This window comes from Tribolium madens, unplaced genomic scaffold (assembly GCF_015345945.1).
Source record: "Tribolium madens isolate multiple individuals breed KSU strain unplaced genomic scaffold, Tmad_KSU_1.1 Scaffold_91;HRSCAF=231;Tcas5.2_LG7, whole genome shotgun sequence".
In the NCBI taxonomy this organism is placed as follows: Eukaryota; Metazoa; Arthropoda; class Insecta; order Coleoptera; family Tenebrionidae; genus Tribolium; species Tribolium madens.
In genome coordinates, this window is record NW_025401063.1 from 13,673,316 (window position 1) to 13,687,181 (window position 13,866).

At 32.9% G+C, this 13,866-nt stretch overlaps 1 protein-coding gene across 1 annotated transcript in view; it reads right to left on the reverse strand.

The window, feature by feature from the left end:
- Nucleotides 1-13,866, reverse strand: part of LOC123012193 (protein jagged-1b) — an 85,935-nt gene that overhangs the window by 14,744 nt on the left and 57,325 nt on the right. Inside the window, exons 3-7 of the mRNA XM_044410049.1 lie at nucleotides 11,418-11,472; nucleotides 10,518-10,772; nucleotides 8,825-8,885; nucleotides 5,796-5,929; nucleotides 888-1,121 (exon numbers count right to left, since the gene is read on the reverse strand). Coding sequence (XP_044265984.1) covers nucleotides 888-1,121; nucleotides 5,796-5,929; nucleotides 8,825-8,885; nucleotides 10,518-10,772; nucleotides 11,418-11,472 — 739 coding nt within the window. The remainder of the gene's footprint in view (nucleotides 1-887; nucleotides 1,122-5,795; nucleotides 5,930-8,824; nucleotides 8,886-10,517; nucleotides 10,773-11,417; nucleotides 11,473-13,866) is intronic.

The following is a 13,866-nucleotide window of genomic DNA, read 5'->3' on the forward strand; positions in this document are numbered from 1 at the left end:
TGCATCAACCTTCACGCCCATGTTATTATATCCTCAGTGATTAGGAACTATAAAAATTCAAAAGTTTTTTCCAAGTGCTGTGTAACCGATCGTCTATTTTATTACTTAGTAGCTTTGATTGGGTTTGTGTGTAGGTGTAACTTAATAATCCCTCAACGCCATAATTATAGCCTCGAGAATTATTAATATTGTCTGACGCAAAGAATCTCTGAGTTATGCAGAAAACAAATCGAATATTTTCCCCTAACCTTAGGTCTTACCGCACGATTCTCACGACCTGATTATTTTAATAACGTTTAATTTAATTAATTCATTTGAATCAGTGACGCAATTAAAATTTAATTGTGTGAAATCTGTGGAACTAATCAAGAAATCTTATAAGCCCAACAAAAGAAAACGGTCTGCCTTCCATCAATCAACGCTCGAACAAGTGGCGAGGTGGGGGTCCATACAGCCCCTTTTCACATATTTTCTACCACTAACATTAATGAAAGATTTATTGACAACACGACACAGAGGCAAAACACAAACAAGAATTTTATTTGTTTAAGTATATGCCGTCAGCAGCATATTTTTATTTTTAACCACATGTTACAAATTCGAAAACAACGTCGAAATCGTTTCAAACTATATTTTTAATGAAGGTTAGTTAGATTCAGTTATTTTTACCAGAGAAATGTAATTAATTTTTAACAATCACATTAACAGAATTGAACTATGTATAATGCGTTTAGAATTTCGTCTAACTTTTTTTTAATGTGTAGCTAATGTCGGAGCTGCTGGAGCTTCATTCAACCTCACTTCCAATTAGGGAACCAATTTTTAAGATGATTGATGGTACATACCGTACTGTTGGTTGCCTACCTCCCCCTTTGTACGTTACTTACCCACATTGCAGGTGGGCCCTGTCCATCCAGGGGCACATTCGCAGCTGAAGGATCCCCCGGCTTCCAGACAGGTCCCTCCATGGAGGCACGGCTGAGGTGCGCATGGATTGTCGACGACTTCGCAATTAGTGCCCGAAAACCCTTCCGGGCAGGTGCACAAATAGGTATCCGGAGCCGTGTTCTCACAGGTGCCCCCATTTAAACACGGTTCATGAGTTCCGCAGTAATTTAAATCTGGAAAGATTCAAAAATTTAGATGAAAAAAGCACTTGTTTTACGAATAATTAGCCTGCTTGACCTCGGTGATTGACAGGATGAGTGAACCGAATTGATGGTTCGGTGGGAATTGTGTGGATTTTCGAGAGGTAAATTGGTGTTGCGGGGCTTCCTATTAATAACATAGTGGACGTGAAATAATTAACGAGTGATTTTGACGGAAAATTAATATACATACATACATAAAATCTCTTCAACCATACTAAAATCACAATTTCAACAAAGCGCACTCTGTTAAAATTTACATCGAATCCGATAATTCTTGAAACTCCCAGTTTTACTCCTAAAATACATGTTTTTTTTTTCAATTTTTAAATCTAAAAGAATGAAATTAGGTTGTTGTTTATGAATTATAGTTAGGACTTATAATTGTTAATATCTGTATAATTAAAAAACAAAAAGCATTTTAGAAGATTACAACATTAAAAAATTTTGGTGCATACATGGTGTTTGAGAACTCGTACCTCAGAGAAAATTTCCAAGTAAGATAAGTAACCAGGAACATGGAAAAAATGTTGAAAAAATTTTGACATTTTATATTTTTTTTATGTCTTTTCAATGTTATTAATTTTGCTAATAAAAGCCACAAATAATGTTAAACAAGTTACAATTTAGGATACAGCTTCCTTATTTTTCCAACAGAAATACTTAAACTTAACTCCCATAATTTCTAAATTTTTAACATTTTTTCCATGTTCCTAGTATCTTACATCTTTTTCTCTGAGGAGCGAATTCTAAAACACCCTGTATACAAAATCACCAAAAAATATCAGTTTTAACAATGAAATACACTGGCCGCGATTTTTCACATTGCAATATTTTTGTTATGCTTTGTCGGATTTCGACGATTTTTGTTTGGATTAAAAAAAAAACTTTGTAGATCATTGTAATTTAATTGAATAACACTTCTAGGTTTGTCCTCTAAATGTGATACTCAAAAGACAAAGGCACTGTTTTTTTACTTATTTTTATACTGAACTGTGGTGTGCGACAGAGACAAACTTAAGTTTTTACTGATTTCAGATTATTGCCCATTCTTTTCAGAATAATGTACATACCACATTTTCCATAATTTTAATTCTTAAAACATGAGAGATATAAACCTTCAAAAAAAACATTACATTTAGGCACATGAAAGCTTCCAATAATTAACCGTTTTACTTGTTGTAATTCCAAGTTTTTCAGATTTTTTGAAGAAGTAGTTCTTTTTTTGGTAACATAGGCAATAATTTTCGATTAAACTACCTTTTTATATAGCCTACTTTCTGAATAAATATGTAGTAACATTAGAAAAGCAACGACTTTTTCAATGCTTTGTATTTTTGGGACACTAGAAGATAAAATTTTGAAACAATTTGGTCCTCATTCAAAAAAGAACGGACAATAACCTGAAACAACTAAAAATTTAATTTTGTCTCTGTTGCACCCTACAGCTCAGTATAAAAAAAGTAAAAACACAGTGCTTCGTCTTTTAGGTAAAACATTTACAAGAAATTTAGAAATGTTATTAAATTAAATTACAATGTTCTGCAAAGTCCGTTCTTTAAAACGAACAAAAATTCATCGAAAACCAACAAAAATATTGCAATGTAAAAAATCGCAAAATTTTTGTTGTCCCGTTATTTTTGGCGGCCAGTGTATAAGTATAAAAACGCTTTACATTATTTTTTCACTGAAGTGATTATTTTCTCTAGTGTTTTTTAATGTAGGTAATGAAATTTCATAGTAAAAATACTAGCGTTATTCACATATTTTTACACAGGAAGAAGAAAACACCTTTCTAATCAGTTGCTTTATTTGAAAATGCACCTCTTCTAACAAAATTAAAAATTGTCTGATTTTTTAAATTACTCGGTAAGACCAATGAAAGTACCAATGGTGTAAAAAATGCGTGCTAAAACCATACTTTTTCATTGTAATGACTACCTACTTCGTCTCTTTCGGATTGATTTTTTATTGAATATGAATTATTTTTCAAAGACCAAAGAAGTTATATCAAGGATCACATTTTGGTGTGTCGATAGAAAAATCAATAGTACTAAGTTATAAATATCGCCAGTAAATACAAATTTTTTTATGTAGTATTGATTTAAAAACAGTACAATCATGTTGAAAACTTCAAACAAAGAGTGACATCTACTTCCCATTAGTTACTATAATAAAAGCATTAATATGCCAGCGCCTTTAAACTAATTTAAACAGCTTTAAAATGTAAAGCTCCTCGAGTTCTGATAAATGCAGTCTACGAAACACCGTGGGATATTCTACAGGTGCAACTTTAGAGTTCCCGGGACTAAGTCCTCTAATCTCAACCGGATACAGTGAAAGAAAGAGGATTACAATCACAAAAGTAGTACGCGTCAACACACTTTTGTTTCATTTCGTGGGTTACCTTTTATTTATAAAGCACCCGGAGGTGATCTGTTCTGGAAATATGTATCATTTTAATTTATAATAACATACCTACAGAGTGCAAAATGCTCATAATAAATCGCGAGTTAACGGAGGAGGTTCTTTGTGTTGAAATGCGAAAAAAATTGTTTGTTGGGAGGAAACGCGTCCCGTCTGGGCCAATTAAAATTTTTGACCGCTGGTCAGCGTTTAACAAATTTCCGGAGCGGGTTTTGACACTCTGGAACAAACTAAATTAGCTGTTTTGGCGAGGTCACATAATGACCGCCTGGTTTTAATAAGTGAAGTTAATTAGCTTGTTTTCAGTCATCTGCCATAATTGTCTGTTAAAATCGTTTTATTATATTGTGACTTATAATTCTAATATTTCCAGGTGTTTTGAAGGCCATTAATACTCAATTTATAATCAAATTCTTCAGATTTAAGTGAGTTCCTTTCAGCAAGATCACCACGTGTATACTAACAAGTCTTCAGTAATTCGATGTGGTGTTAATGAACTTTTTTCCTACCACATTTTTGCAGTCCATATTAACACGTCATTATGTAGGTATACACTTTCTATACTATTTATGTTATTTGCTTCTTTATGAAATCATTCATGTGTAGCAATTACTCGCCAATTTTTATTTATTTTTTACGCTATTAATTAATTTTAATTGCTGCTCAAAAACAACTCTTCTTGCCGTTTCTCATGACTCAAAAACGTGTAGATCAAGAATAATACAATTGAGGTTACATAATAACGTTCCTCATTGAATCCTGTCGTCAAAAAAAATTAATGTAGCGTGCAAGCGATCTGTCATTTCCATACAACTTAATAAACATAAACTTCACCACGAATAATCGGCGTCTTTGTTATCGAAAATGTTAAAAAACCATAATAGCAATGAGAATACGACAGATGCGCCCTTGTACAACTGTCGTGAGTGTTGTATACAAAACAGAAAAAAAAACTAAAGTGTCCTAAAGGGACCACAGTGTCCATTCATCACTATGTTTAAAAAAATGGAGCAACAGGGGTGTCATGGATTGTGATTTGGAATAATGGTGCACTTGATCATGCGGCCGCTTCAACCCTCGTTATTAAATTAACAATGGGATTTAATACGGATTGCACGATTTAACCCTTCAACATGTGTATACATGGGGGAGGCAATTAACCAAACATTACATTTTACAAGATAAATGGTACTTTTAAGTCCTCTTCTCACGCCCGTTTTTTTTTTTTGTTTAGATAATAGATTATTGTAAATAATGACTGTTGCACATAAAGAAAAAAGTAACCAAATGAAATGATTCACAAATGCAGCTTTATTTATAAAAAGAACTTAAGTTTGTTAGGCTTACATTCAAAAAAATGGATAAACATTAGAATGTAGAAAACAGTAATACAAAAATCAGTCAAACAACTAAACATACGGCATAAATAATATGGCATTATATTAACGAAAATAAAATATTAAATAATTACTCCTGTATAAACTCTTCTCAATCTAAAAAAAAATAAGAATTTAAGACACTCATATCAATCAATCATCTCATATCAATTGACATTATTCAATATTACCAACTTAATTTCGAAATGTCACAGGGTATTTTGATTAAATTGGATGCATGGTGTTTTATTAACTGACAACAAAATAGTCAAATCAGAAAATACAGGGTGTAACGAAAAGATGGGGACAAACAGTAACCTGAGATTTCCCAGATGTAAATAAAGCGATTTAACCCAACTTATTTCTAAACCAAGATTCACAATAAAATTTTTATAATTTTTTGTTTAAATTGATAATAATTACATTATTGTTAACTAACACAAAGATACATAAAAAAATAAAACCTAAAATTTTTTAATACAATTTTAAAAACAATGTAATAATAATAATAAATGGCCAACGTTTGAATTACGTATAACAAAAATATGACTCGAAATGTGTTAAGTTATTAATAGGTAAGTACAATAATAATAACACAAAAGAAATAGCACCAAAACATTACTCCATTAAAAAACTATTAAAGAAAAACGAAAATAGTTTTTAAACTTTGACGCCTTCGAATTTTTAAACGGTGCAACTTGGTAAAGAGGTATGTTGGGTTACATGTTCACATGAGAAATATCAGGTTACTCTTTGTCCTCATCTTTTCGTTACACCCTGTATAGTGAATATAAGTGTTTCTTCTTTTAATATAAAAGCCTAACTACTTTACTAAATAGTTTACCTTGATCACATAGAATGCCACCCCAGTTAGTGTCGCAAATACACTGCCATGATGACCCATTGCAGTAGCCATGCTTGCACCCAGGATACGGTTCACACTGGTCGCAGAAATCCCCTCGCCACCCAGGCCGGCAACTGTAAAATCATAAAATCCGTATAAAATCTTTCAAAGGCGTGTAAATACACATAAATAGTTTTTGTTGCAATAATTCCTCTTTTCCTCGTCTCGGCTTTTCCGTTCCTGGTACAATGCAATCATTGCTCCGTTTTATTGTGGTAAGAGCCGTGACAAATTCGCACCTCCACCATCTCTAACAATGTTAATACTCCGGACGGAAATACAAATTTGCTTAAAAAAGGACTCATTTTGTGTGCTTTGCTCTCAAGAAATGCGAATTTCACGCCGAAGAGCGTTGAGCGTGTCTGCAATAGCGGAGACTCCGACGCTGGAGCAAGAAACGAACCCTTGAAGGTTTTGCAATGTAGAGTGGAGTGCACGCCCATAGCAATAATTTCCTTTGACCGCGTTTAGATTTTATCGAAAGCCGTGAGGAGCCCATCCGCTCTGGCATTAATTACAAAAGAAAGCAGTAGGCGTAGCTGTGCTAATACAACAGAAGTTAATATATAATCTTCGGATATCTGGCATCAATAACAACGAAATATAATCGTTTGTAATAACCGACAATTAAATTCGTATCAGATTTATGAAAGGGGCCTAAAAATGTGCAGTTACGAAACCGAGTTACTTAAACTCGAACACAATTCATCAAGTGTAATTTTCGCCCAACAGCAGTAGACACGAAAACTTCTAAGGCATTAGAGTAGTTAAAGTATTCGAGGACTTCCTTATTTTTTAATAATAAACAAAAACGTTTACTTAATTGCAATTTTGAGCAGTGACCTCAGTAATCTAAGAGCCACTTTGATTTTCAATAACTCATTGTTAAACGAGGACATGTCATTATTACATAAATAAAGGCCGACAATTATTACAGATCAAGAAATAGCATAAACCATTTCCATATTTCCAGTGCATTATTTTTTTTAATCGAGTGTTAAATATACAATTCATTACTCCAATTAGTAGAAAGCGAATTACCAAATTCAAATTAAGTTGTTTACTTTGTATTGCCCGATGCTAAATTAATCTCCAATCAAAATTTTATTACAATTAAAACTTTCTCAAATAGTTGAAATATTAATTTTTTTATTAATAATAAACTACAAATTATTGATATTGATGCAACAACTTATGAAAATGAAAACAAAAAAAAATTGTACTATTGAGGTCAAAATACTTTGGTCGTCATATTTCTCGTTTAAAAAAAATGTAAACCAAGCTTAACGCCAATTCAATACTGATGACAATTTAAAATTGTTCTTTTGACAAAAATATGCAACGGTGAGTCTGACAGTCACAATCAGTGGCATTAGTTGATGGTTCTACAACCATCATAATGCTTGCTTTACAACTTTATGTCACTCAAATTTAACCACCGGAGTAATTTCTCCGCATCTGTACTTACAACTAATTGAAAGAAAAGCAATTACCAAATTCGGAAATACACATTGAATTAATGCTAGAAGAGTAGGTAGGAAGGTTTTAAATACTCACTTTAACATATTTGTATAGTAAGTTTTTGTTATGGTCTATTTTTAATTAATCAATCTTAGTTGAATTTTTTTTTGTGAGCCTAGAAGTTAAAAACAACTCAAAAATGTTATTATTACAAATGAAAAATACAATTACAAAAATACTGAAGGACACAACAATTTGCAAACATTTAAACAGGCCAATTAGAAAATTTTGAAAATTTTGTAATTATGTTCTGCAAATCTAACAACAAATTACCAAAAACTTAATTACACATTGTTGTGTTACAAACTACGAGTACGTATGGTTATGTGTATCTGACTTAAGTCAAAAGGCGACTAGATCAAATTTTGACTTTTAAAGTTAAGATAATACCAAACGTCACAATAATTCCTAAATCGATTAAAATAAAATTAATTATTTAAAAACGGCATAAAGAGGGCAAATTACAACAAAATAGTTTAAAAAACTCGTCTCATAAGACCTTGAAGCACTCATTTTTTAAAATAATTCGTGGCTACGTCACTCGTTTTTTAAACTTGAATTCGTGCTTTAAGTCTTATTAAAACTTGTTTTTTCATTTACTATTATCTCAGTTATTTTTATAATGTTTGTATAATAAACACAAACTCAAAATCTAAAAATTTCTAACCTTCGTTCCTTTTAGAAACCACGTATCTGGATAAGCGCGTATTATTATAAGTGATCTAGTATTTTTCATTTTTGTGAATAATTAAAATAAATTAAATTGTTGAAGTTGCAAATAAAACGAGAACTGACAGTGCAATAAAGTTAAAGTTAAATAAAATGCAACATGTAGACCTCGCTTGCGGCAAATCAGCTTAAACGTGTAATTATTAAATGGTGATATTTTAACGTCTCGATCCCAATTCAATTTGCACTAAGAAGCTGCCGTTTTATTTATTTCTGGTGTAATCAAATCTGAAAACACGTTTTATTTCATAATATTGAGAAATTATTAAATTAGGTCTCATCTATACAATTATATCTCTTAAACGCGACTTTCCTATCAATTAGGCAAGTTCCAAATGTTATGACTTGATGGAGGAAGTAATTGAGAGGAGGATCACGTCATCACGTAACTCGCTCAGATATCTTATTTATTGAAGTTAACGGAAAAAGCGATTCTACAAGATTAAATTATATCAATTGTCGGATAAATTGTATCTAACATAAAGAAGATACGTCAATTATTGAAGAAATAAATCAGTTTTAGGTATGGAATTGGATGGATACGTGAGAAAGACTGGACTCGCGGAAACCACGACATGATGAATTTGTGAAGCTTTTTTTCACTTGGAACTCTTCCTTATACAATTTTTAATTAGACTATCCATTCAGAGATTAAAGAAGATTGATATGACGGAAATGATGTTAAGTTGCTAAATAATGGAGATAACATAAATACTAACTTGCATTCGCCGGGATTATCACATTTGCCGTGGACGGGATGGCAGCCAGGTTTACATACAGCTGAAACAGAAGCAAGTAAAGAAATTGTTTAACATGGGAAAAAGTCGCGTGCACAAAACCATAATGAGCACATAACACGTCCTGACAGTTAAGAGGAAATAGTAAATTCTCCCTTCGAGATGGTTAAGCGTGATATGTCACTCTGATACTACTGGTGGCAATGAATATTACTATAAAACCTTGTGAATCAAGAGGTTAAATAAAAATAAGAAATATTTAAAAAATATTTTTTTTCACACTAACTGTAGAAGGTATAATCATAATAGGCTTTACATATTAAGGAACTAAATTTGTCATTAAAAAAAGTGAGGTTAAGATAGTTAAAATTTTATTTCTAAATAAAGATTTGTCAACAAGAAATTACCACCTAGGATTTGAATTTTTAGGAAAATTACGTTTTTCATGTTGTTTGTAACTAAAATTTTCAGAAGTAATTTTGAATGCCTAGTGTTGGTTACCCCTTGTTGTTGACGGTTGACGTTTTCTGTCAACCTGCTGTCAACTATCAATTGAGTTATCTATACAAACTGACAGGTGACTTAACCTAAATTTTTGACACTAGTTACGATATCTTTTGTTTGTCACTAAAAACCAACCTAACCAAATCTATGGCAACCTATTCACGAATATCCCTAAATCCTAGGGAGTAATTTATTGTTGATACGATAATAACCCTCTTTCAGGGGTTTTCAGAGAAAGTTTTTTTCATAAAAAGTTTAACATCCTGTTTCATCCCTTTGTAGGTATAGTTTTAACACCAAAAACATACAATATTTGATTTGAAGAAAATACAAACTTTCATTGTTATAAGTGGCTTCCAGGAATTTTAAAAGACGTTTTATTCACACCAGAGATGAAACACAATTTGTTTTCCGTGAAAGTTGCAGCCAAAAGGGGTTTGGATTTGGTCATTAAAAATGTAAGCTAAAATTGTGAATTTTTAAACAATGGTAAAATTGATGCAATCGGAGGGGAAAAAGGAAATCTGTACAAAATGAAGCTTCGCGTTCTGAAGCCTGAAAAATCGTGTTTTGCCATGGATAAAGTAATTTGGCTTAATTCAAATTGGTATATTTGATTCCATTAACCTAAAATGCCTAAAACAGGAACAACAAAAAGAAATTGATTATGTTTTCAAACATACCTTAGAGTGTACTTTAAATCTGGGGTTCTGAAGAGAACTACTTTTAAATATAATGTGAAAAAATAGTGGGAATAACGAACAAGCAACGAAAACAGTGAAAAAACGAATACAAATGTCAGTCATGTCAGTTCAATAAACCATGAAGGTAAGTAATTAAAGAAAAACAAAATCCCAATCAGCTGTTATATCAGGGACATGCGCAGGGCTACAAACGTAAATACGAAATTTCCATATTATGCCAATTTTAATGAAATTCATTTTATTGATTCATTTGAAATTATTTTTGACTATGAAATTAAGTTAACAAATATAATGTTGCCAACTTAATTTCAATGGCACATGCCCATTTAATCAAAAATTTGGTGGACAAGTTTCACAAACAATACACAAAATAAAAATAAAACAATAATGAATAATTTATGGTTTTGTACAGTCGCACTTTTTCTAAAACGTTTTCAAGTGGTGATTATGATGGAACTCATACGAACCAAAATCACAGGTGGCGCCTTTCCATCCCTCTATACACTCTTTGTCCCCATTGGCGTCGCAGATATAATGCCCAAACTTGTCATCACGAGGCCGGCAAAACTTGGTACAGGTGGCATTGTAATAATGACTATCACATTTGACACGCACCCTGTAGGTGAGCGTGGCTCGAGGACCCCTGTGGTTGAGGGTGTGCCACTCGGGGCTCGGATCGATGATACCCGAATACGTAGCTTCTTCAATGATATCGTTAGTAGCTGAAAAAAGGAAAAAATCACATTGAGGAGGAAGAACAGAAGCTTGGACGATGGTGTCGAGCAACGTCCTTGCCTAAAGACATTCGTGATTGAATCGGAAGACTGCCCACGCAACAACGATCGCGCACACCCCCGGGACAATCGTGTAATCGTTCTCGTTCTCCATTCATAAAGCGGTGTATGGCGGCCTACTGTGTGTTATAGTTATAGCATGTGCTACCCGCCGGGAGTGGGTGGGGTTGTTCATAAAACCATCGCATGTAAATGATGATTTGAACTCGAATTCTAATTTAACCGGCTTGTGCCACTTCATTCGGTGGTCAGTCGAGTGATTTTTCTCTCAATGTTTTTTTTATCAGGTGTTGAGTGCCCGTTTCGAGTTGTACCAAACAAATTAAAACGGTGCGTGGTCGTCTGTAACAACCTCTTGAATCTGTTTTGTTTGAGGTAGCAGAAGTGTCAGCACCCAGTAGGTTAATTAGTTTTATTGGGAAAACATCACTCGAACACTCGTAGAAAGTGTGAGTTCGTGTGGGCAGATTCTTGAATAAGTCAAGATGCACTCGCACCTTATGATAGAGGACGATCCAATGTTGGGTGTTTAACGCCCACAGAACAAAACGCTTTTTCAACTGATATACTTACCAGGTAATGTAAAATTATTATGATCCACAGCCTGAAGAATGAGGGTGAACGATCTCTGCAATAAAATAAAAGTAATTAGTGACTGAATTTTGTAAAATTTGATTAATTGTTCAATATAATTAGATTTAATTACAGCTTTGTTGAATGAAAATTTTTTTTGGTGGGATTAGTCAAAATTTTAAAAATTCATCCTTACAAAAATTTGTGACTATAAATTTGTCGACTGTGACCATTTTATTTTATTTCGTCTATGTTTGTAAACAATGGTGGAGCCTATTGTTTTAATAAATATTCTTTTATAAATCTCTATCATTTTAATTTAGATCTAATATCTAATCTAATAAAGCGTTACCATTTTAAAGTCATTTTCTCAAACCTAGCGGACCCTATATTTTTTAGTAAATCTCTAAGACTTTTACTATACCTTTCATCAATTCAGTGTAAATAATATAAAAACAAATGGCATACTTTAAAACTAAGTGATGGAATTTCGAATAGATCCAATATGAAAACTTTATTAGTATTTTCACAACTTGTGTCAACTTATTGGTTTGTCAAAATTAAAAGAAAAAATCTCGTCTTGCCACTAATTAAGAAATACTATTCTGTTAAGTCATTGTAGAAAATTTAGCATAATTTCCTAACCGGTATATAGATTACGGTAAGAATATAGAAAAGTACGTACCCATTAATTTGACCAAATGAATTGATCTCTTTAAACTATTAAATAGTTTTTTTTTTCAAATGGTGACAAATTGAAAACAACATTTTTCATAATTTCCGACGATTTTAAAATGTCTAATTGTTCATAAAATAATAATAGAAATCACATCAGTTTAACATGAGAGTGTACACAATATATTATTTGGAAATGTTATATTCAATGTAACATTAGATGTAATTAGTATTTTTTAATTGTAATGAAACCTTTGCCTCTTGAATCTCCTGGAAGGTCTCGCAAATAAACTCATTTAAATACAATTAAAGAACGAACTAGATGTAAAGATCTAACGACAAGGAGATAATGCGACTTTGAGTGCTTTATCGTTTCCGGTTTTAACACGATTGAAATGGTCATTTTATGAACAGTTTAACACTCAAGGATGTCTTCTCTGGGTGCTAATTTGGATAACATAGGTAATCTAGAGAAAGACCCTCTTGAAAATTTCGATTGCAATCGTGCACTGAAGAGTACAATTTCCTTTTTTGATCCAAATATTCGCACGGTTCCCAAGTGGCATCACATCCAATTTATCAACCTGTAGGGGTCTAATCGTAAAATTATACATCGTGTCTTGTGAAGTGTAACGTTTATTAACGGTCCATTCAGCGTTTAACAATTAACCGCTCATTAGAACATTTTTAACTGCTTTTTCACACTAATTTCATTCCGCTTGCAGCAGCACGGACTCCATAAACATTTAATAAGCGTCGCTCTTCCTTGTAACTATTCTGTTTTCAATCTGGAACGTCAAAAACGTCAAAACGTCAAATCTCGCCAAGAAATGCTTTGAAAGAGATGGATATTCGTGATAAACATTAATGTCGGTTTGATTAAAAATAAGGCAGAAATCTCTAGAGAAATAGGTAGTCTTTTTTTGAATTGAATGAAGTTTCCCCCGGGGAACTGTTGATGGGCTTTTTGGTCGTGGAACGAGTGGCAAGGTGGCGAAGTGCCACCGTCTCCTCGTCCGTGAAGGAATGTATTCAATTTAACGGATAATGTCCGTGCCTGAGAACGGCAGACGATTTCTTTGTGATTTCTGCACGTACCCGGAGCGCCTCTCGCACTTACCGGTAGCAATCCACATTTATTCCACGTGAAATATCACTACCAATCTCGCCAACACAATAATCGAGTTCACCGACATCGTTTTACAAGACCACCACGAAAAAGAAGAAAAAAATATGAAAATGCTTCTGATCGAATTAAATTGATCGAGTAGCACGCCGACATTTAAAGACCAACTTCAAATCGAAATGGTTGAAAGTGTAAATATCACAAGGAAAGTCTAAACGACTTTGTAGACTGATTTGGAGACAAAAGTCTTGTTTTTATCCCTTGTAAATAAATAGTAAAATGGTGGTTAATGTCTAACGAAAGATTTTTATTTAAAAGAACGTATTCGCGGCCAGAGTCGGATCGAAATCTTTTTGGGTTAGACCACGTCAATTTATAAAGAAAGTTCGACGTTTCGCCGGCTCTTATAAGAGGCATCTTCAGGACAAAAGGAGAGAAAGAAATATACTCAGTATTTGAATGATACCAGAGGCGAAACCAGTTATAAATGCGGCCTAATCCAAAAACACTCAGATTCTTATTTACTTTATCTACTAATGATCAAAGTAAAAGTGGATACTAGAAAAATTAGTAATTAATAAATAATTTTATGTTTATAGAGACCCCTTTTACGAAAATATAAAAGTTGTGTATGCATCCATTTTGTTA